At 41.1% G+C, this 25,771-nt stretch overlaps 1 protein-coding gene across 6 annotated transcripts; it reads right to left on the bottom strand.

Annotated features, from left to right (window-relative positions):
- Positions 1–82: 82 nt before the first annotated feature.
- On the bottom strand, positions 83–25,771 carry LOC129713767 (uncharacterized). Of its 6 annotated transcripts, none has more exons than XM_055663082.1 (5): positions 25,700–25,771; positions 22,168–23,619; positions 20,518–20,586; positions 8,626–8,650; positions 83–474 (listed from the first exon to the last, which is right to left on the bottom strand). In XM_055663082.1, exons 2-5 carry the CDS (start codon positions 23,602–23,604, stop codon positions 278–280), a joined length of 1,728 nt encoding a protein of 575 aa, XP_055519057.1. In that variant the 5' UTR covers positions 23,605–23,619; positions 25,700–25,771; the 3' UTR covers positions 83–277. The 6 variants fall into 6 exon arrangements, with proteins under 6 accessions (XP_055519057.1, XP_055519049.1, XP_055519040.1 ...); XM_055663074.1 differs by lacking the exon at positions 25,700–25,771 and adding an exon at positions 24,960–25,233; XM_055663065.1 differs by lacking the exon at positions 25,700–25,771 and adding an exon at positions 24,964–25,233.

Here is a 25,771-nt window from a genome sequence, read left to right as displayed (position 1 = left end):
ATTAAACTAAACATTTTCAATAGTAATTAGTTATTGGTAACTGCCTGATGGCTCGCAGTTGACTAGAATTTATTCTTCATGAGATAAGTATTGTTATAGAGCTCCGTAAAATGAAAACAAAATATTGGTTTAGTATTTTTAAATTCTACATTCTGAAATTAAATGAGGAAACGTTACAGCAATCATGTTAAAGTTTTCCAACAAATTGAATGTCTGCCACAAACTAAGTAGCTTATTTACTAAATTCAAAAATGGGATTGTGTTGCTCTAATTATCTTCATAATTGACACGTGTAGGTTTTCATAAGATACACCAAGAAATACTGTATATATACACAAACACAAAGAAACATAGCACTGAACAGCATACCTAGTACAGCTTTATTTAGCTTCATTTTACCGAGAAGACCTTCCACAGTCCTTGCCTCCGCAGGAGCTTGAAATTTATCTTTAATAACTTTTTTGGCTTCGTTGACTGGAACCCAAAATTTGTACGTTATTAGATCTGCTATGTATTACGTAGATTAAAAACATAGCCAAGATGAACCCGGGCGCATGATAAACATTACAGACACTATTACTTAAAATCCAATCTAATGCTCTAAAATCTGCATGACCAAATCTTACATTTTCATACTTTTGGATCACAATTTAGAAACTGCAGAATAATAAAAATCTTATAAATCTCTACTTCTACATTAATTTAAACAGCCATACATTCAAAACGTTCTCAATCAGTAAATTATTAGAATATTGTACACCAGCAATGCTCCCCCCTGCCATTCACCATTTATTTTCACCATAAATGCTCTTCACCATTTATTTTCTTCCCCCATAAAATCATGAACTCCGTGCTGGGATAAGATTCTCTGGGTGATCTCAGACATCTTGCCTATCAACTCAAGAGGAATAATGTATCAACATCCTGGCTAACACAAAAATGTATTTAGTAGACTCTTCATTTGGACATTCTTTCAACAATACGCTCGTATACAGATGGAATGAGTTAAGTAATCCGGTGTACCATTAATCCCTATTATTCAATTACTTTCATCAAGATTTCTTTTCCACCAGGTCACATAGAACATCGAAGAGTACGGCAAAGGAACAGGCCCTTCGCCCCCAATGTTTGCACTAAACAGCCAAGTTAATTATCCGTTATTTTCTTCATTATCTCCGAGCACCACACCTTACCACTTTTTTCATTCTTCAAAATTACATGTTCCTTCAAACAATTTCTCAGATTTCTCCATAAACATTCTCAATGATTTCCTCCTATTCTGTAATTTCCTTATCACTGATTATTTAAAGCTACATGAGCACTGTCAGCCTTGGCTCAGTGTTAATACTTTTACTCCCATGTTGAGTTACATTTCCAGAGTACTTAATTTTGATGCTGAAAGAGTAAGAGGTTACACCAAGAATCCATGTGCTAGCTTGGGTAGATCTAAAAGTCTGAAGAAGGGTCCTGACCCAAAACATCATCTATCCATTCCCACCACAGATGTTGGCTGACCTACTGTGTTCCTGGGGCACTTTGTATTGATGGAGATATTTGGCCAGCTAAATACAATCATTTTTATATAACTTACTTCAATGATTTTAATTTCCAAGAACTTCAATGAGTTTTTAATTGTTTTAATTTCTCTTTTAATTTTTTTTACACAAAGCAAAGTAGTTTTTCACTGTCTGAAAGTCAAACATTCGAAAAACTATTTAAAATGGTAAAGTAGCATAGAAACATAGAAAATAGATGCTTGAGTAGGCCATTCGCCACTTCGAACCATTCATAAAAACATTGAAACATAGAAAAATAGGTGCAGCAGTAGGCCATTCGGCCCTTTGACCCAGCATCGTCATTCAATATGATCATGGCTGATCATCTAAAATCAGTACCCAGTTCCTGCTTTTTCCCCATAACCCTAGGGTTTTTTTAGCTCTGAATGCTAAATCTAACTCTCTCTTGAAAATGTCCAGTGAATTGGCCTCTACTGCCTTCTGAGGCAGAGAATTCCACAGATTCACAACTCTCTGGTTGAAAATGTTTTTCCTAATCTGTCCTAAATGGCCTACCCCTTATTCTTAAACCGTGACCCCTGGTTCTGGACACCCCCAACATCAGGAACATTTTCCCTGCATCTAGCCTGTTCAATCCCTTAAGAATTTAAATGTCTCTATAAGATCCCCTCTAATCCTTCTAAATTTTAAAGCTCAGTCGACCCACTGTTTCATCATATGTCGGACCCGCCATCCTTGGAATTAACCTGGTGAACCAACACTGCACCCCCTCAATAGCAAGAATGTCCATCCTCAAATTAGGAGACCAAAACTGCACACAAAACTTCAGGTGCCATCTCACCAGGGCCCTGTACAACTGCAGTAGGACCTCCTTGCTCCTAAACTCAAATCCTCTCGATATGAAGGCCAACATGCCATTTACTTTCTTCACTGCCTACTTCATCTGCATGCATACTTTCAGTGACTGATGCCCAAGGACAACCAGGTCTCGTTGCAACTCCCCTTTTTTAAATCGGATACCATTCAGATAATAATCTGCCTCTTTGCTCTTGTCACCAAAGTGGATAACCTCACATTTCTCCACATTATGCTGCATTTGTCATGCATCTGCTCACTCATCCAACCTATTTGTCACCTTGCAGCCTCATAGCAACCTCCACGCAGCTCACATTGCCACCCAACTTGTGTCATCCGCAAACTTGGAGATGTTCCATTTAATTCCTTTGTCGAAATTGTTAATATACATTGTAAATAACTGGGGTCCAGCACCAAGCCTTGCAGCACCACACTAGTCACTGCCTGCCATTTGGAAAATAACCTGTTAATTCCTACTCTTTGCTTCCTGTCTGCCAACCAGTTCTCTATCCATGTCAATACCCAATACCATATGCTGTAATTTTACACACTGATCCCGTGTGGAGCCTTGTCAAAGGCTTTTTGAAAGTCCGGATACACCACATCCACTGGCTCTCCCTTATATATTCTACTTGTTACATCCTCAAAATATTCCAGAAGATTAGTTAAGCATGATTTCCCCTTCATAAATCTATGTTGACTTTGATCGATCCTGTCACTGCTTTCCAAATGCAGTTATTACATCTTTAATAATTGAGCTTTGACAACATCACCTTCTCGCAGCCCATCTACGCACTCTTCAACTACACCCTCAAGCACCAGTGCCCCACCACCACAATCCTACACTCCCTACCTTCCTCCCTAAGCAAGTTGGAATGCATTCCAGGGGGCAGGCTTTAACAATATAGCTTCCAAAACCTAGTCACTGTCTGGACCTCATCACCTGGGACTAAAGAGTTCAATCTTTCACATCTCGTATAAGTTCAAGGGGTGATTGGATATCACATGATGACCCTGGGCAGTGGGGAATATCTAGCAAATGTCTAGCCCAATGCTTTGGGACATCCAAAGTTGTGAGAGGCACATATAAATTCAAATACATTCATCACCATCATTTGTTCCAAGAATAAGAAAATAACTCCAGTTACTATCAATACTTTTATACATTCCTAACAGCTTAGCCTTAAAACCTCAATTTGTTATATCTGCTCAGACATTGATCTCTTCAATCAATTTAAGCACAGAATACTCCTAGTTATATAAAGACAGAGGACTCCTAATTCTACCCATGTATCATCTCTTTCAATGCCTTTGTTCCTCTATTTTCTTATTTCTATTCCAGTTCTCCCATGCCTCCCAACTCATAACTTCCATAAATGGGAGCTTACCTAAAATGTTCCCAACTGTAACTAACTCTTTATCTATCCCAATGTCAAAATGTGTTTAAAAACATTCTTGTGTAGACACTTAGGTCCTTTTAATCTTCGCATGTGCCAGGCAGTTTATAATATAAATGCCTCAAATAATCAACGATGGGCATCACACTGAATTAGCCTCTAACTTGAATTAATCTCCTAAATTCCACCACCTCTTTGTCTTAGGACTTTCCTCAAAAACCTCGCAACTAATATTTCTAGTGTGTTAGTCACTGGATAAACCAACTACGCACTGGAAAAGCTTGGAGTTGTATTTAGACTGCTAAACATAGCATTCAATAACCAGTCGACAAGATAAATACAACATCAATTTTATTTCAGTTCTACTCCCCATTCCAACACACACACACACACACACACACACACACACACACACACACACACACACACACACACACACACACACACACACACACACACACACACACACACACACACACACACACACACACACACACACACACACACACACACACACACACACACACACACACACACACACACACACACACACTCACAAATACACCATTGGATTATATCATAAATTACAGGATCACAACAAACCAGAGGATAACCAAAAGACAATTAGCACACTGTGATTAACCATATGTAATTAACCATGCATTTTTGTACAATTTTTTCTTCATGCCATCATTTTACAACATAACACCCAAAGCATGAACAATCAAGTGACACTACCAATTTAGTATTATTACTGTTGCTAATGTTCTATGACTGATGATGTCGAATATTTTTTTTTCCCCGCTGCATATCATTGTGCAGTAGTTTCAAAAACATAATTAGGTATATATTCTATTATAATTTTATCAGAATTATATGCTATGTTTCCCTAAAGTATAAAAGCAATAAAACCAAACTCATTTGTTTCCTAAAAATCTAATATTTTAAACTGATTAATAAATAAATTAACAATTGAGAAAATCAGTACATCCCTTATCGTCCAACAGAGCATAGTTTTCATTTAATTGATCCCAAGGATTTGTAGCATTGTTATTACAAATAACGTTTCCCTCAATCAGTAAAGTTATACATTTATGATGTGGTAATTGCACACATCTGAGCACTTATTCCTACAATAATGTTTCCTTTAAGTTATCTGAATGTATTCACATTTGGATTCTGTGGTATGCCACTGCATTTAACAGGAGCAATATGAGATATCAGATTTAATCATTTAAGTAGCAATTTTTGATATGCTATTGCAAAAGTACAATTAAATAAGAAAAGTAAAAACTGAAAATATACAATTTACTTCTAGATAAGGAATAGAATACTTGCTTCAAAAAGTTGTCAATATCAGACTTCTCCTAGTGTTGATAATGGTCGTAAATTTAAAAACGAACAAGAGATTTATCTCTTGCAGCAATTTCTGACCTTCTTCTGATATTGTTTTGGTACATTTCTAATCACATCTAGCAGTTCAACTTTAAAGGCCAGTGAAATGGGAATAAAAGAGTATTTTTTCAGATTGTAAAGATTTTTAGCGCTAAAATTCTATATTTATAGTACCATGTAAAACTTGCCAATTTTTTTAAAATTCCAAAAATAATCCAGAAAACAATAGGCGATCTTCGGTGTAAATCAGCATCTGTAGTTCCTTCCTACACATGTATTTATTTATTGTTCATATAGACGTTGGGATATATTGTCTGTTTCATGGTGTAGATAATGACACTTCCTAAATGGTTACAAACAACCTACCTGTGAAAGAGGAATGAATCATGGACTGGGGAGTGTCAAGCTTAATGGGCCTGTCCCACTTAGACGATTTTTTAGGCGACTACCAGTGGTGATAATTCGGCTGTCGTAAGTTGTCGTAGGTGCTGTCGTAGGTTGTTGCCATGTTAGCGTAGGTTGTCGCCATGTTAGCGTAGGTTGTCGCCGGTGCTGACTTTGGTGACTTCCATTGTCCTAGTCGCTGGCCGTCGCCTAAAAAGTCGCCTAAGTGGGACAGGCCCATGAGACTGCTCAAGTGTATGTATGATTTTGCTCGAATGCAGGTAGCGAAAACAGCACAGCAATATGTAATGGCAATCACTCCGCTGATTGGTCGACCTGGTTAATGTTCAATCCATTAGGACATTTGTTTGCAAGGTTATCTGGAACTGAATGGGAAGAATCACAGCACCTGGGTTTACTCCACCAAGTCTTTTCAATAAGTAAAGCCGGTTAGTGACTCATCCATCATGCTATGGACCTGCCTGGCAAAAGGATTGAATACTTAATTTTCCAAAAACGATCTACTAAGTTTCAATCTCTTATCACCAAGCATGTCACCTGAACAAGATGTTTACTACCTCTTCTTCCTTCCTCATTAGGTAGTCATTAATGTAAAGTCAAGCAAATGTATGAGCCCTTGTTTGATGGACAAGTGCTGAGAAACCCTTTAAGAGCCACTGTGAATAGCACAACTCAACATATGCTGTAGAAGTTGGTTTCCACCTCTTCAGGCGCAATCCCTTATTAAGGCTTAGGAAACTGCTCAGAGAAACATAATTGCGTTTGATGATGATTTTTATGCTTGCAAAATGGTTTGCTGCGGAAGTTGAAGTGATCACTTTTTTTTGTCCATAGCAGTAACTTTCCTCACACACAGAGAATGCTGTGAATGCAGTAATAGTGGCAGCAACTTAGAAATTCTAAGCTATGCCAAACATGACATTGCATCCAACACTCAAAGGGGCGCACACCAGGAAGCCAGCTTCAATGAAATCTAAACCATTTGATATTTTAGGTTTCTTCTTAAGTTCACTTGAGAAAACATTGTGAACATCAGAAACCCAAATAAGTTTAGCTTTAACCACATGAAGCCGAAGACCAAAGTGCTGACCTCGATGTTTTCATTTATAGAAATAGTCTATTTCTTAAATCCTAATGCATTTCCTTTATCTGAGCCGTCTGCAGTACATCAGAAGTTGAATTGGGCCATCAAAACTTGAGCTCAAAATACAGAGGTTGTTGAGGTGTTTGCTTGAAAGTGTTTATGCGTTTGTTCGAATGATATATACGAGAGCAGATGGGCTGTAATGGATTTTATTTTATGATTCAAATGAGAAATATTATCAAACATGTGGTATGCTGCCACCACGGCCCCAACTAGATACCGCCCCAAACAAGGAAGATGATCAATGGAAAGTGTCTTGAAACTATCCAAGATTACTTTCCTCAGACATTGTGTTCATTTTACCATGTAATGGGTGTTCAATTTAGAAACAAGAAACACAACATTTTGTTTAGCTATATTTGTCAGAATTCAACTATGATCTACACAAAACGTTAATCAATATTTTAGAATTTTATTTATTCAGTTTATTACAAGGCAAACTAATTACACTCTAAACCTGCACTATATTTAAAGCTAAAAATAATATTTCAAGGTGTGAGCAGGATTTGATCGCGTTTTAGCAAGTTTAGCAAAGCTGAGTAACACATTTTGTAAACGAAAAATACCATACACGTGATGATAATTTTTTCTTTTGCAGAAGAGGACTGTACGATTTTTAATTTATTTTTGAAGATTTGAATTAAATATTTTCCAGTTTCCACAAAAAGAAATAGTTTGACAAATGTTTAAGAATTTACAGATTTATAAATGTACGGTAAAATTAATTTATTTGGGGTACTTTCCTACAATACAATTAAAAAAAATTCCCTCAATATTTTAAAGCATAGCTGGGATTCAGTGTAGCTCAAAACACACACTGAAACAACACAATCCAACCAGCACAATTGTCCAAGTGACAAAAAATTAGTTCACTCTTCTAAAAATTAGGAAACAGATTTAGTTCCACGTGATTTTTAAATTGAAAGAATACAACATAAATTAAAAAATTCTGAGGAAGGGTTTCAGCCCGAAACGTTGCCTATTTCCTTCGCTCCATAGATGCTGCTGCACCTGCTCAGTTTCTCCAGCTTTTTTGTGTACCTTCGATTTTCCAGCATCTGCAGTTCCTTCTTGAATAAATTCTAAAATACTGTGATCATATTTTATCTATTTTTGCTACTGCTGAAAACACGAAATGACATGATAGATTCAGAATAATTTTCCTCACATATCTATTCTTCCATTAGACATATTTGTTTAGTTATTCCAGTCTGCTTTTGGAATGCAGCATCTCTTTTAGTAATATTAAAAAAAGGAATTTTAATCTACCTAAGGAATATTGGGAAAAAAAGGACTACCAAAGAGCATGATAACAAAAAATAATGCAGAACAATCGAGGCTGAATCAGGCATAGTTGTGCTTCACAGTTCAAAAACGATTTCTTCATCCAAATATTAGAAGCTCTGAAATGTCCATGATTGTTGTTTTTACTACATGGCATCCCTATGCCTTGATGGGTTGCCCAAAAGATCACAAATGCCTTTTCTAATTTTTACTTAATTCCTTCATAAATTTAATTGCGACTGAGAGGCAAAAAAAAAGATACATTATAATATAACCATAACTTTCATTACCCTCGAATAGTTGCATATTGGAAGCAATGCGCCAGTATGAGTGGAGAGCAATGTTAAACCATTGTATTTCATCTTAGCAATTTCAGGAATTGACCACGCAGAATTTTGGGGAAATTAATTTTCTTTCAGACTTGTGCAGTAAAACTAGAAGTCCTAATTATTGTATTTTTTGCTGGTCTATCACTTTATTAGAACTGTTAAAATAAAACTTAATGAACACATTAGTTATAATAAACAGCAATAGTTGAAACTGAATCCTCAAAACATTATGAAGATTTTACATGTGTAATATCTGTAGAGATGGGAACAGGAGCCAAAACGAATCCTGCGATACTTACCATTCAACTTTAAGGCTGCTTCAATCTGCCATAATGATGTTTGGAGAGAATCAACCAGGAAAGGGAACAGAAAATGTTAGCGAAATTGTTTCTGTTGGGACATAAAACTGAAATATTTCATTAAAAATGCCCCTTTTGCAAACTTTGATCTGTGGGCCATTTTGTCACTTTTTTAAGTTAAAAAAAAACCTTGTGGCTGATCTATACAAAAGCAAGAATATAGTGAACGTTCACATACTGCTAAATGCATAGACCAAATCTATACATAGAATAATAATACATAACTAAAACTCTGATCTTGTGCTCTTCAGGTTTGCGTGGTATTTGTATTTGTGCAAAAGCGGTACACGATAGCGCTACCATTTTCCGCCACCTTACTCACCATTCTCCTGATTGGGTCTCCACTACAGTCTCACCCCATGGCCAGAGACGGCGAAGGAACCTCCTCCTTGCCAGGGGCAAAAAAATCTCTCTCTTCCATTTACATACGGGCGGAGGGAGGGAATGGGGGGCCGTGCTGCGAGTGCAACAAGTTTTGTTCCGATTGATGGTACATTTTAAAAGTTATTTAGGTTAAAAATTCTATAAAACCGCGCATGCGCAGATTGGTCTCTTCTATCAGTCAGCGCCACGCAGATTGGTCTCCCCTCCTGTCAGTCAACGCCACGGTCAGAACGGTAACGCCCCTTCCTGCACAGCGGCCTCTCCCGTAACAAAGGTTGCTTTATCATGAAAATAAATGTAGACATATTTAATTGAAATGGTCATGCCAATATCAGGCCGTTTCAAAATACATTTTTTTTTAGTATGTGTATATCAGTCAGTTACCAGGATAATCATGCATATGATGCTTTCTCAAAGAAAAATAATTGTCAATCACTATTGCTGAATTGATCCATGTTTGGTTTTGCTATTGCTGAACCGATCCGTAATCCATGTCGGGTTTCCACCATGCCATCTTGTGGAATGTGAGCAACCATGCTTTCAGTTTAAACTACGACTTTGAGCCTATTTATATGGTTCCTGTATGTATTCTTATTAAAGTACATATTATGACGCTTTATGACAGTGTCAATTGTACTTTATACATGGTGTCAGAAGTGAACTTCGGATCAACTTTGGCTGCTATTTTTACGGGTTTTTACACTCTCAGAGATGGCTGAAGCTTTCTAAAAACCGGAACCTCTCGCCATCGATAGCAGAATTGGAAAGCGATGGCGTTTCTTTGAGCGACAATATAATGTCTTCATTGCTGCATCTTACTATGATAAACCGGCTGTGGCCCGTGCTAACATGCTCCTCAACCTCGCAGGAGATGAAGCTCATGAACGCACACTACAGTTTGTGTATGAAGATGAAATAACTCATCAAACTGTCGATGGTGCAGCTGCGGTCGTTACCCCTGCTGAATCACCCGACAACCCGGAATGTCTCAAAATAAAGTTTCAACAGCTGTGTGAACCTCAGGCCAATCCTCTCATCCAGCGGGTGAAGTTCTCACAAAACCAGAATGAGGGTGAGAATCTATTGAACCATTTGTGTGTGCGATCAAAAAAGCTGCTGGAAGCTGTAGATTTGGTGATCGGATCATTTCGACCGGATGATATGTCCCTGCCACACCCGCAGTTAGAGCACTGCAGACCGCGGCTTCAAGCTGATGTAGGCCGTGGGGCGGTGGTCGGAGCTCTTCTCCTCCGGGGTCCCCAACGAGAGACCCCAAGCTCCGGACGCCACTCCAGCTGGAAGCTCCGCCAACCGCGGCTGTAGCTGGCCAGCGATCGGAGCACTGCCTTCTGGCGACCCCCGGCGAGGGCTCACCCGTTCCACGCTGAAAAAGTCCTCGCTGCGCCCGCTGCTGAAGCTCCAGGCCCATCTCCGGGGAAGGCCGCACTGATCCTTTGCGTTAGTCCGCGACGGAGGAGACATGGAAAAAGTCACCTCTCCGTGGAGGAGGTGAACAAAGCGCTTTCCCCCTTATTCCCCCACACCACCCCCCCCCCACACACAAGACACACCGAGAAACATTAAAAACACACATTGGGACATACTAAAACAAAAGTAGAAAATGACTTACAAGCTGCTGGCAGGGCAGCCGGTTCGCAACGCCCCCACCGACCATCAAGAAATTGCAAGACACTTCTCAGTCCATGGGGCGCCTAGCTCCCTCTTGTCTGCTAATGGTGGACAATTCACTAGCCAGCGTTTTTTAAGAACTTTGCGAGAGAATGGGACTTTAAGCACATCACCGACATTCCGGAGAATCCCCAATCGAATGAACTGGCTGAGCATGCTGTCCGCAGTGCTAAGGCAGTTATGGAGAAGTCCAGCAGAGCCGGGTCTGACATATTTTTAGATCTTCTCAATACTTCACGCGATCCCACGCTCGTTTCACCGGCTCTGCGACTTATGTCCAGACAAACCCAAACCACCCTTCCCATCTCAAGGCACGTGCTTCAGCCACAAGTCTACGAGCCTCAAGTATTTCAGGCACAGCTGCAACATAGAAGACTGACGCAAAAGGCGTACTACGACTGTTCCAGCCGTCCACTCCAACCTCTGACGGAGGGAAGACTGTCCAATAACAGACACAGAAAAGAGGTGTGCCCAGAACCAAGGTCCCATTTGCTTCAATCAGATGGAGATCTCTACAGACGTAACCAAAGACATATTCTACCGGTGAACGAGCCGGTGCCAGCGCAGCAAGTTCGATAAGATTGTGCGGATGACCCAGATGAAGTGCTATGGACAGAGGATGGATACGATTGTTTAAACGGTGGGCTTGTGACAGCAAGCCGTGAGCAGTTCTGGGATCAGGACTTTGTCTCTACATCTGTGAAAGAACCGCTAGTGGGGCCGGTGCTGATGGAAAAATCTTCTGTAAGGCCTGTGGAGAAGTCCCCCGTGAAACCTGTGCTGGTTGAGTCATCGCTTGCGAAGAAACTCTCTGTGAAGGCTGTATCTATGGCGGCATCACCTGGTGGCATCACCCGTAAAGAGTACTGCTGAGGGGCTGTACCGGACGCGTCTGCAAGCCTGTGATAAGATACAAAGAATTTGTCTAGTGGCAGATCCTGGACTCTAACTAACTATAACTGACATTACTCATATTGCATCCTCCGCCGCTTCGCTGTAGATGATAGTTAACTTTATATCCTTATATATTATGTCTTTGCATGCTTTGTATGGGCAAAAGCCTAAGAAGTAGGATGTAGATCAATTACTATTGCTGATTTGATCCATGTCTGGTTTTGCTATTGCTGACCCGATCCGTAATCCATGTCGGGTTTCCACCACGCCATTGTGTGGAATGTGAGCAACCATGCTTTCAGTTTAAATGATGACTTCGAGCCTACAGTGCCTGTATATAGTTCCTGTATGCATTCTTGTTAATGTATATATTATGAAGTTTATGACAGTGTCAATAATACTTTATACAATGATATTAATTAAAACATCAATTAACATTAATTAAAATCATTTAATTTTACTTTGAGTGTTGCAATTTTCCATCTCCTTACACGTAGGAAGTTTCTTCAGTCCACTAACTCCAGGGTGACTAATGGAACAATCCCATTTGCCCATTGATTTCCCCGGCAACCTGTTCTGCACACATACTACATAGAACAGGATAGCACAGGATCAGACCCTTGTAAATAAATATAAACGGTTTGGTTACTCAAGGTCTGATAGAAGTATGTAAAATCATAAGAGGCACAGAGAGGTAGACAGTCAGAATCTTTTTTTCTGTGGAAATGTCAAGCACCATGGGGGAAAAAAGGTTCTGTCTACTCTATCTATGCCTCTCACAATTTTACATACTTCTCTCAGATCTTCACTAACCAAACCATCTACAATTTTCCCCAAGTCATCAAATATATCACAAACAGGGGTCCCAGCACAGATCCCTGCAGAACTCCACTGTTCAGCTGAGTAACTCCAGCATTTTGTGTCCACCTTCTATTTGGACCGGTGTTATGCGCTCCCTCTGCTGGTGTTATAGGGTACTCACCTGTTTCTGTTTTCTCCTGAGTGCAGGCGTGGCTGTGAGTCAGGAATCACAGGGTTAAAGGCTCCTGTACCCGATTGGCCAAGCTGCGTCAGGTGACGGGTGACTCATCTGAAGCTTAAATACCTGAATCTCCCAGGATTCTTTCTCTTCTTTGTCGACCCTGACCTGTGAGCAGTCTGCTGGTGTGAGCTGCAGAAGGCCTGGCCACATGGCATAGAACTTTGTGTACTTTCACCATTCCTTGTTAACAAATATTGAATTGGGACGTGTAGATCAGTGCATGTTCCCTTAACCATAGTGACCTCCCCACTACTAACCACTCCCCATTGTCTCCAGTATAATTGTAGTGTCCCCACCTCTAGCTCGCTCTCTAGCTCCAGTGATGACCACGGACAGCTACAGCTTAGTGTTAAGTCTCAGTTAATAAACAGTTACAGTAAAAAGACGTGTGTAAAGTAAGTCATTTTACATGGTGTCACAGCGGTAGACCTGCGTCTCCTGTTTATCGGTTTTTATTTTCTTATTTCTATCTCCCAGTCCTTCCCTCCGTTCGTTTTTGTCATGTCCCACTCCTGTCGTCGACCTGACACGTTGGTTTTCGACACGGACATTGTCCATCGCTGGACCGTGTTCCAGCGCGATTTCGAACACTACATCGCTATTGCCCATCCTGATGCCACTCCTGCTGTGCAGGCTCACCTGCTCCTCAACCTCGCGGGACCTGCAGCAATGGACCAATATGCATCGTTCCATTTCGCCGCCGGAGAGGACCATCACGACCCGGTATGTCTCATCGCTAAGTTCACTGCCCTCTGTGATATCCCCACCAACAACATTATAGAACGCTTTAAATTCTTCCAGAGGCAGCAGTTGCCAGGCGAGCATATCGACGCTTATATTGCCGCTTTGCATCACCTGGCTCGGCGCTGCCGCCTTGAGACAATCACCACAGAAGAATTAATTAGGGACGTCCTCGTTCATGGTCTCCGCAACGAAAGACTGCGTGAGCAGCTCCTAGTGAAACCCGATCTGACACTGCGGGATGCAATGTATGCTGCCCGCATGTCCTCAGCCGTTGGTTCCGTGTCCCGCCCGGCTCCCCAGGACATTAACTTTACCGGTCCAGCCGGTCGCCTGACTACACGACGAAACCCCGCGGCTTTCCCCATGAAGGTCGCCACCTCAACTGCCCCGCGCCGTTGCCCTAACTGTCATTTTACAGCGCATCCCTCGAACGTTTGCCCCGCACAGGGCAAGACCTGTCTTTCCTGTGGCAAACTCAACCATTTTTCTGCCGCCTGCCGTTCCCGTGGGAAGCCAGTCCCTGCTCCGAGAAGGAGTCTAAACAACCTCGCCGATCTAAACAACCTTGCACTCCCTGATAGTGCTCTGCTTTCCCAGTACGAGCTGGAGGAGCTCCCAGACTCTGATGCAGTCTCCTCCCATGAAGATCCGACTATTTTTTCACTTTTGGGTGCACCTGCTCTGATTACGGATCCCTCTGTGCATGTTACTGTGAACGGCCATTCCTTTTCTGCCAAGGTCGATACTGGCGCTTTCGCCAATGTTATGTCAATAAGCCTTTTCAAGCAGATCAGATCTGGTGAGAAAGTTCTTCCTGGTGACACCTGCCTCCATGCCTATGGGGGGGGCGTCCTGGTTCCCGTGGAGGCGTGGCGCGCACCCTGCCCTCTCAACTGTCAGCCCCCCGGTCGCCGACGCCCCGTTCCTCTGCCTCGCCTGTCAAACCTGCCTCGCCTGCCAAGCCTGGTTCTCCGCCCGGAGCCCCGCGTTCTCCCCTCCTTCCACCGCCCGCCTCTCCTGCCAATTCCCCAGCTGCTATCCCCTCTGTTCCCGACGAAGAGGAGGAGGGCGGTTTACGCACCCGCTCTGGCCGGCTGGTCAAGCCGCCTGTCCGCTACGGGGAGTTCGCATAGTTTTATACTGTTGCCGGTGCGATTGGTGTTCGTAGCGTATGAGCCGTGGTCACTCTGTATAGTACCTGCCATGCTTTTGTTTCTAAGAGGAAGGATGTAGATCAGTGCATGTTCCCTTAACCATAGTGACCTCCCCACTACTAACCACTCCCCATTGTCTCCAGTATAATTGTAGTGTCCCCACCTCTAGCTTGCTCTCTAGCTCCAGTGATGACCACGGACAGCTACAGCTTAGTGTTAAGTCTCAGTTAATAAACAGTTACAGTAAAAAGACTTGTGTGTGCAGTAAGTCATTTTACAGGATGGATAAGGGCTGACCTTAGTGTTTTTGTGTATTTTGTTTCAGGGTTATATCTCTTTAGGCAGGTTTTAGAGTCTCCGGTTCGACGGTCCATCACGTGGCTGGCTGGAGAATTGTTAAATTGTTTGTCAGTTCATCCATATCCCTGACTGGGTTGTTTGAATCAGGTTTGGGTTTTTGTGTTCCATTGAATAATTAAAACTATTTTTGAACTTGAACCTGGTTTTTGAATTATGTTACGCGGCTCTGAAGTACCTGCATTCGGGAGTCGTAACAACCGGCATCTGCAGTTCTTTCTTACATTAGAACAGTACAGCACAGGAAAAGGCCTTTTGGCCACAATGTCCATGCCAAACATGAAGCCAAGACTAACTTTTATCTGCTTGCACTTAAACCATATACCTCTATTCCCTGCAAATGTACGTGCCTATCCAAAATTCCATTAAATGCCACGCAGTATTGTGGATTTATTTAACAATGGATCATGTGGGACCCGTTGGGTCCCTGTCACACAGTCCCCCAATGCAACCCGTTCCCCCAATGCAATATTCTACCACTCACCCATAGCCCCCAACTGCGCAGACGCGGCTCATTTCCATGCATCCCCAGCACTCTCTCCCCTTCCTCTTCACCCTCCCTCATCTTTCCCCTCTCCTCCTCCTCCTCACCCAATCCCTCCCTCACCTCTCCTTTCCCCTACCCTCAATCACTCCCACCCTCCATAACCTCTCCCCTCCCTACCCCCTCCTAACCCTCTGTCCCCCAACTTCCCCTATCCCCCCCACTATCCCTCCGCACCTCCCCCAGGACCCTCTATTCCCCATTCCCTACTTCCCCCACTCCCCCTTCCTCTCCTCCTACCCTTCCCCATTCCGTCCCTCACCTCCTTTCCCCTACCAAGTCACTCCCTCCATAACTCCTCTACCCTCCCTACCCCCTTCTCTTCCTCTATCCCCCTCCTCCCCCCCATCTCCCTCCATACCTCCCCACTGTCCCCTTCCTCTCCCTCCCTACCCCCCTCCCTCAATCCCCGTCTCCCTCCTCACCTCCCCCATGTTTCCCCCCTCTCCCTCCCTACCCCCTACTGTCACTCAATTCCCCCCCCCCTGACTCCCTCCTCACCTCCCCCACTTCCCCCCCTCTCCCTCCCTACCCCTTCCTCTCCCTCAATTCCCCATTCTCCCTCCTCACCTCCCCAGGATCTCGAGGTTGCTGCTCCTCTGACCGGAGGTTGCCTTGACCGGAGGCTGCACCAACCAGGAGCCTTGCCGGGCAACAGTGGGCACCGCCGGTGACTGACAGCGGACGTGGCCATTCAGTACGGCGAAGGTGCAGAAAGGGGCGTAGCTGTCCTGGCGGTGACTGACAGGGGAGGATACCAATCTGCGCATGTGCGTTTCAAAAAAAAGATTTTTTAAACCTCAATAACTTTTAAAATATACCACTTATCAGAACAAAACTTGTTGCACTTCCAGCACATGAGAATGGGGAGTAAGGTGGCGAAATATCGTAGCGCTATCGTGTACCATTTTTGCGCAAATGTAAAAACAACGCAAACCAGAAGATAACAAGATGAGAGTTTTAGTTATTTATGTATAGATTTAACCTTTTCTTACTTATTGTGACTTCATTGCATTTAAATAATAATGCAGCATTAAGTAATTTAGGGTTAGGTAAGATGGACCAACTTTAAAACTATATTCCAACATCAGTGGGACTTTGCAGCTTCAAATTTATGAATGAAAAATATTTTTAGTGAGCCATAAGGTGTGAATATTTCCACAAGGATCTTTTACTTAAAAGTCCAAAAAATAAAGTTCATCTCCATTCACCCTGAAATTAATGCAATAGACTGACCTACAAAAAGGTATAATTGACTAAGCATGATAAACCATCTGAAGGAGAATGCACAGCAGTACCTCCAAAATACAGTTTTCAGACCACAAATTCTAATTTCATCCTCGTTAAGTCAAAATGCCAAGTAGTTTTGTTGATAATACTAACTCTCAAGAGCTTAAAATCATTGACATTGTTCCTTAAAATCATTATATGTACTGCATAGTTAGGCCAGTTTAATTAAATTCAAAAAGATCTTCAATCTGCAGAAGGATTTTGGTCAAAAAGGCTAATCCGTATTTACTTTTGTTTCAGAATAAAAATGGGATTAGTACCTAGATTATTTTAGAATTCTCATACAAATTCAAAAATAAAATGTTTGACAAATTTTACACAAAAATACATGGGAGCCACCATATTTTGATTTTCCACAGGAAAGTCTCTGCCATTATTGACATTCAACATTTTAACTTTCTTGTAGTTAACAGATGCAAAACTATCACCACTATTTTCTGTCAATAAATAAACCTAACAATCATCGATTCCAAGACTGGTTGTTGTGCATGTCAATGGAAATCCAGCCCTCGTGGAGAGAGTACAGAAGCTCCTCTTCTTTTATTCCACCCTATGATCCATAATGCATAGAAAGTACAATGGTCTATCCACAAAGATCTTCACATATGCTTTTATCACCACTCCTTGATCAACCAACTAAAAGGCACATCAAGGAGCTAGGTGATAACTCCCTCAGTGGATTCCTACTTCTGCTGACAATTCAAGAAGGTTGGCAAAAACTGATGTGTGAAGGAAGTCTGAGAGTGAGTATCTGTTAAAAGGGTATTTAAATCTGGGTGGTTACGTTGTTTTTTGCAACCATAGTGCAATCTGTTCAGACCTCTAAATCCGTTGTGATAGTGATGGCACAGCTGCCAGTCCAGCTTTCAATGGTATGACCATTTTACGTGGCCATTCATATGCACAAAAAGGTGTAATGGTGCACCAAGAAAAATGTGTATTGCAAGTTTACAAACTATAAAATAAAAGCAATGATTTGCAATCTTTTTAAACTTGGAAATTAGGTGACGATGTTGAAACATACTCTCAAGAGTAACACCGTGGACAGCAAACATTTAAAAAAAAGTAAATTTCCACGTAAATTAGCAAAAATCACAATCATGTTTAAACAAGTTGTTTTCATTTGAATAACCAACAGTGGTTAAACAAACATTAAAAAAAATGTAAAGTTATTTTTAGTTAAAATTTAACAATCAGAAAGCTCCATTTAGGTCAGGGGTCAGCAACCTTGTTCTGCATAGGGGCCAGGACTGATGTCTGTGAGCGGATGACAGGCCACATCTATCGCCATAGTTCATAAACGGAGGTAATAATAATACATACTAACTAAATTAGTAATTATTAATGGTACATACTAATAATACTTAAATTAGTAATAATACATACTAACTAGTGTGACATGTGGTGTTGTTTTTCGCATTAGTTTTCACGTGTTTTCAATTAGTTCTCTGCCGTTCCAAGATTCCTTGCCTGCCCCGGGACTGGCTGTAGCACCCAGGTTGCCTTTGTGCCCCAGGACTAACTGCAGTTCCCAGATCCCTCGCGTGCCCTGGGACTGGCTGCAGTTCCCAGGTCAGCTCGCTTGTCCCAGGGACTGGCTGCAGTTCCCAGGTCAGCTCTGGCCGCGCTTGCCCTGGGACTGGCTGCAGTTCCCAGGTCAGCTCGCGTGCCCTGGGACTGGCTGCAGTTCCCAGGTCGGCTCGCGTCCCCGCGATTGACTGCAGTTCCCAGGTCGGCTCCCATCCCCAGGACTGGCTGCAGTTCCCAGGTCACCTGCATGCCCTGGGACTGGCTGCAGTTCCCAGGTCGGCTCGCCTGCCCCGGTACCGGCTGCAGTTCCCAGATCCATCGCGTCCCCGGAACTGGCTGCAGTTCTCAGGTCGCCTGTGTGCCCCGGGACTGGCTGCAGTTCTCAGGTCGCCTGCGTGCTGCTTGACTGGCTGCAGTTCCCAGGTCAGCTCACGTCCCTGGGACTAGCTGCAGTTCCCAGTTCGGCTCACCTGACCCGGGATTGGCTGCAGTTCCCAGGTCACCTGCCTGCCCCGCGACTGGCTGCAGTTCCCAGGTCAGCTCACGTCCCTGGGACTAGCTGCAGTTCCCAGGTTGCCTGCATGACCCGGGACTGGCTGCAGTTCCCAAGTCGCTAAAACTAATTGAAAAAAAATACGACTGCGGGCCGGATGATTTTGGATTACAGGCCGAATCCGGCCCGTGGGCCGTAGGTTGCCGACCCCTGATTTAGGTAATGAACAGCAATGCCATAATAACATTTACTAAAGTTTACTGCAATGAATGTCATGAAAGAATGTACTAACCACATAACAGAAAAACAAAGCTCCCAACATTTAGACTTAATGTGTGCAATAGAAGCTAAAACTAATCCACAAATACAATACATGGTGATCTTATTCTTAACATTTAATATTCAGCATGATCTAAGGTTAAAAGTTGTGATATACACAACCAAATCTGTAAAACGGAGAGACGACTCAAACCCAAGAATGCCCTTTTCATTGATAAAACACTCTACTCCCCTAATCTTAATGCACAGCAAAACCTAACCAGGCCAAAATAATTAATTAAAAAAGTTTATGTAATAAAGATCACCAATATTCTTGGTCAGAATGTAATTTAATCTACAGTCTGTTTCTGAGGTATAATGCAATAGGAGCTACGAAGAAATTATAATTGATTTATTTTCAAAATTTTTATTTTACTTAGTTCTGTACCAGAGATTTATTCAATAAAATATTCCAATAAATTAGTTATCTGAAAGCAGATACTTTAATACTTGCAGTACTAAACAGTTTGTCTTGGAAAATTATAAAAAGTTAAAGGAAAACAGATTATATAGAATTTTGTTGATCAACTTCAATAAAAATCCAAGCAGAAACCTGAGATTTATATTAAACTTTGAGATTTATAAAATGCACCAATTTAGTTTTGCACAGTGAGTACAATGAAACCTCAAGCATGCCTCGTTGACAAAAACCTACTGCTGGTTTAGTAGCACATATTTGAGTCTTAAGTGCTGCTACTCTATTAAAAGTTGTTCAACAAAATGTTAATGGTTCCAACAAGTCATCTCTGTTGGTTGCTAGCCTAATCATGAACAAGTGTTTTCCATTCACACAAATGCATAAAATTATTCCAGTGCTATCTGATTTCTTTAGATTAATATAATTTTAATTAACAGTGAAGAACAGAAGGAAAGAATTCTGATAAGTGTAAACAGGACATTTGCTGTCAATTTTATTTCTGATTTTAACCTAAGATTGATTTTCCAATCTGAATGAAAGGTTTTATCATTAGCAGATATCCCAGCAACCCCAATTGGTCTTAAGATCTATTGCAACCCTAGCCACTCTGTTTACATCTCTTTATTAATATTTAACCAAGAATTATGAATAATTAATGTACCACTGTTTATGTATAAATATTATGAATATTATGGTCAAGTTAAGACTAATATTCTTTTAACGTTTGTACATGAAGGGTACTAGATGGCGCGGGAAACGTGACAATTATTGTGTACTGACTCTTAGCCTTACAATGATTGTATCTAATGTATAGTAAGATTGTCACTGAACGGCATGCAAAAATGAATTTCACTGTACATGACAATAAAGTACCATTGACCATTAATATATTTCTCCTGTTTCCAAGGGGGAATTCAGTGCTGGAATAAAGGAATAAAGTGGTCACATCACAGAGAAGAATGATTTCTTTCTTACCTTTTTATGTTTATTGCCAAGGAAATGCATTTGCAGATGCAGGGCAGAGGTGCAAAATACTTTACAAATCTAGAATTAAAATATTTTCTTCAATCATCAAAATTATTATTGAAAAATTAAAATCTTTAAGCATGAAAATGTAAATGAATTACACTAAAAGCTTCTACATGTGAGCATTGGGTTTTACCACATTTGGTTAAAAGAACTAAATATTATCCATTGCTGCAAAGTTCATAATAGACATTGCTATATCAGGGGTCTTTCAAATAAAAATAGACTGCACATTAAACAACTTGCATTTGGTAGCAATTTTAAAATAACAAAACATCAAAGGGACTTTATGGGATCATCATCAAACAACATTTTATATTAACCACATATTAGAAATAATAAAGATACTGATTATTAAAGAGTATTTTTATCTTAATTTGTTTAAAAAAAGTGGGTGAAGGTGAAGAGATTTAGAAAAATAATTGTAGAGCTTAGGCCTTGGTAAAGTGGGGGTATAATTGCCTATGGAATGAACAAATACATTTAAAACCTATCCATGTTATCCTGAGATGCTGTCTGACCTGCTACTTTTGTGTTTTCTTTTGTAAACCAGCATCTGCAGTTCCTTGTTACTACATTTAAATCCAACATGAGATTAACAACCTGGATAATGATAAACAAGTCTTCATGCAAGTATGGCCACTGATATCAAAGATTTATTTAATTTCAAGTTTATGAAGGGTTTAAAAGCAAAGTAACCATCCTAATTGCATCTAGATCAGTTATTTTGTTTCTTAGGCTGCGAAACAAATTTTGTGAACAGGGCTCCCAACTCTCTCCCAGCCAGTGGAGTGTTCTGCTTAGAGGCTTTACAATTTCTTCTTCTGGCTTCTTTTGAGAGAATGTAATGCATTCTATCCCAACGATTTATCTATTTTTGAAGATGCTAGACACCTAATATTTACAATGTTTAACATAATCAATATTTCACACTCTTCCTACTTAATGCCATTGTCTACAATACCCGCTGTACCAGGACAAAAATAAGCACGCTTTTGAATCATATCTATGTTTTATACCTGCACACCCACAATATCATTCTGGTTTATTTTTCTTTCCTTTATAATCTTTCCTGTCACTTATTTACAAATAAACTTGGATTTTTCGTGGTTTTAGCTAAATTCCCAATTTTCCAATTTTTCTTAATTTCACCCCAACATGGTCTGAACACTTTAAGGTCTCTGTTAATCATTTACTTTCTTTTCCTTTGCTTTATTTTACTATGCATGCATATCTACACCCAAAGGGACGGAGGTGTCTAAATCTAGGAGTTTGGTTGTTAATGGAAAGACAATTAAAAAGACAGTGGAAATTAGTCCTAATATTAACATCATATATCATAATATTACCGATAATCTGAACATTGGCTATTACAATGTTGGAAGGATACTGCAATCACGTCAATATTACACAGAACGTACAACCAGCTGAACATATTTAGAAACTAAAATAGTTCACTTAATAACTGTACTGTTCATTTCAGTTGACGAAAAAGCCTGGTGTAACCTTAAAATATTGCAATACAAAATTTACCAGATCAAAAATATCAAGTGACATAGAACACGGGAGTAATCTTTTATCAAGAGATATACTACTTACATCACACCAAAACATCATCACCCGTTTATCCACTTTAGTAGCCCAAGTCTTGTCACTTGCAGGAGGCCCAACGCTCACAGTAGACACATCTCTGTTTGCTGAGAATTGGTCTTTATCATTCACACTTGTTTTCACAGTTGCAGTGTTTTGAGGGTTATTTATACTGTTGATCGGTTCAGCACTCAAACATTTTTTGTCCCCAACTGGCTCAGATTCAACTTTTGCTGCCACTGGAGCATTTAACTTTACATTTTCAATACTTTTAGTTTGGAATTTGGTTTTGGAGGGTGCATTCTTAGCCTTAGCTTGGCCTGGAGTGCTTATTGTTTGCGTTTTAGGTAGTGTGCCAGAACTTTTTTTTATTGTACATGTTCTCTTTTTTTCTGTAGAAGTTGAGGATTTTGTTCCTGCAAGCAGACCGGCTCTTCCTATCATCGGCTGTGATTCCATTTCACACACGGCACCTTCAGCATTTACTTTGTTAATATCATGGGTCACAGGTTGATCTTGGCTTGTGCCACTGTTAGTGTTATCTTCGTTATCATTATAAATTTGATCTTGGCCTGATTCACACTGAACCTCACCTTGTCCCAACCTATCAACCTGATCCTGCCCTTGTTTTTTCTCACTCTGAGCTTTATCTTGTCCATTGGTAGAATGATTTTCAACTTTACCCAAATCAAACAGATCTTTATTTTTTTTATTGGTAAGCTCATCTTCAACTTGCTCCAAATCACTGTAAGCTTTATCTTGTCCACAACTGGCAAGCTGATATTCATTTTGGCTCAACTCATTCAGAGCTTCATCTTTTTGACCAAAAGTAGGTTGACCCACTACTTGTCTTGACTCACTCAGAGCTTTGGTATGTTCACAATAGGTGGATCGACCTTCAACATCACCTGGTATACTTAGAGCTTCATCTTGTACATCTCTGTTTATTTGGTCTGCCTCACTCCGAGCTTCACCTTGTCCATCATCAGAAGCTTGAAATTGGATTTGCCCAATCTCATTCTTAGCCATATCACTTTCACCATTATTATTTTGAGGTTGGATTTCATCCACATTATTCCCAACTTTGTCTTCCACACTAGCGTCATCCTGAATATGCACCTGGTCCATTGCTTTATTACTTGTTCCATTGTTAGCTTCAGTTTGGGCTTTTTCTATGCTACTCTCACTCTCCTGTTGTCCATTACCACTAGCTTGAGCTTGGTGTTGACCCGAAATAGTCTTTACTTCATTTTGTCCACTCAATAACTGAGTTTGGACTTGGCTTTCAAGGTTCTCAAAACATTCACTATTATCTTGATGTTGCAGGTCAGGTGAATCTTTAGTTGCAATCTCTTCTTCATCATCATTAGTTGGCTCGTCACTTGCATCATTCTTAAATGTGTCTCCTTCTTTGAGAGCATGAACAATTTCATCTCCATCACTCATGTTTCAATGGTAAACCTATAACAAAAATTAAAAGTATTTTTTAAACTGTGAACACTTAAAGTACAACTCAGTCAAATTCTAATACTATTGCAAAGCATTAACTCCGGAGAAAAAATACAAGCGGTTCTTTGTTTATGTTGTGGGTGTGGAGAAAGTCGCCTTCTTAGTAGGTATGTTGCAAAACCTACATGAATCGTCGTTGAGAATCTGCCCCAGGCCGTGTGTGCGATTTTGGCGCTGTTTAGAGGGGGCGGGTTTAAAACGCGATTTTTACTAGGCTGTTGCAATCGAAAATGTTCAGCCTAGTAAATCATTAACGGAAAATCGCTGAAAGATCCCGTCGCAAAAGGTATTATTAGTTTTTATGGCCTTGTATAATAGTTATAGTAGTTTAAAAATCACTCTCTAAACCCGCAACCTCTCGCAGCCCCAGTGTTTTATAAAGCAAACAATTAAAGGTATGTACCTTATTTTTACATTAAAAGGGGCTTCTTAAGAACCCTGTAAATAAAGTTTTCTATAGCGAGTAGCTCATTTTGGGCTCTTTATATCCCGCAGTATTTTTCTGGGCATTTGAAGGCACAAATCCAGCGCAATGTGAATGTTCTAAACCAGCGCGTTCACAGGAACCCACTAAAAAGCTGATTTAAAATGAACTTTAATTTACAGCAATTGAACACTAAATTCCTTCCATTTGGCCTATAAATTGATGTAAATGAGATTTTAAAATCATGTTTTATTGTGAATTATTTGTGAATATTATTTGGACACTTAGGCTATTTAAAAATGTTAATCATTTATTAAGAAATGGATAGATGTTTAGATCTAGTAATTGAAGTTTGAAATTAGCTACAATTGGGTAACTAACTAATTATATGCTGTAATTTCAGGTCATCCAAGTAAGATTATTTTATATTTGTTTCAGAATGCTTCAATCTATAACTGAAAATTTCATTCAGTTCTCTTAATTTTTAAGAAGGCTTTTGACTGTCCACGATCACAGCTTTTTTGTTATGTCCATAGAAAATCAATAGGGAACAAGATGCTAATTTCCGAGTATGAAAATGGCCATAACTTTTTTATTACTTGAGATATGAAAGTGAATTAGGTGTCAAATTAAATTTATTTTTATGCTTTATCTGGTGGGATAAATTGCAGACTTGATTTTTTAAATCTCAAAATTTTGTAACATTGCTATTCTTAGCGGCTTTTCTTTTTTCATTTCTTGGTGTAATTTAAATTGCAGGGAGGTCAGGTCGGGGTCACGCAAGACCCACGAGGGTAGGATGGGCGGATTAATGTGATCGGTCAACAGGCAACAGTGCGCAGCAAGGATCGGGATCCAGCAGTGCTACCTGCCTCGACCTCCGCCACACGGCAAGGCAAAGTGTGTAGGAAGAAACGTAGACGCTGGTTTAAACCGAAGATCGGCACAACATGCTGGAGTAACTCAACGGGACAGGCAGCGTCGCTGGAGAAAAGGAATAGGTGATGTATCGGGTCGAGACCCTTCTTCAGATTTAACGCAAGGGCTGCGCCACGCTCCTCTCGCTGCCGGTGAGGAATAACCTCGCGGTCGGTCACCGACCCGCCGCCGCAAACGCCAACACCGGCACACCGACACCGACACCGACACCCACCGACACCGAACACCGACACTAACACCGACACCGACACCAACACCAAGACCAAGACCAACGCCGACACTAACACCGACACCAAGACCGACACCAACACCAAGACCAACACTAACACCGAACACCAACACCAACACCGACACCGACACCAACACCGACACTAAGCCGACACCAACACCAAGACACCGACACCGACACTAACACCGACACTAACACCGACACTAACACCGACACCGACACCGACACCGACACCGACACCAACGCCAAGCCGACACTAACACCCACCCCCACCCCAACACCGACACCAAGACCAACGCCGACACCGACACCGACACCTAGACCTAGACCAAGACCAACGCCGACACTAACACCAACACTAACACCAACACCGACACCTAGACACTAACCAAGACCGACACCAACACCGACACTAACACCGACGCCGACAAATTCCCAACCGTCTCTCCGGGGAATCACGAAGCCTCTTCCGCTCCCCCGACCGTCACTTCCTCCTCAATGATGCCAACAAC

Source organism: Leucoraja erinacea, chromosome 2 (genome assembly GCF_028641065.1).
Source record: "Leucoraja erinacea ecotype New England chromosome 2, Leri_hhj_1, whole genome shotgun sequence".
Lineage (NCBI taxonomy): Eukaryota > Metazoa > Chordata > Chondrichthyes > Rajiformes > Rajidae > Leucoraja > Leucoraja erinaceus.
This window is presented reverse-complemented; position numbering and strand designations above follow the sequence as displayed.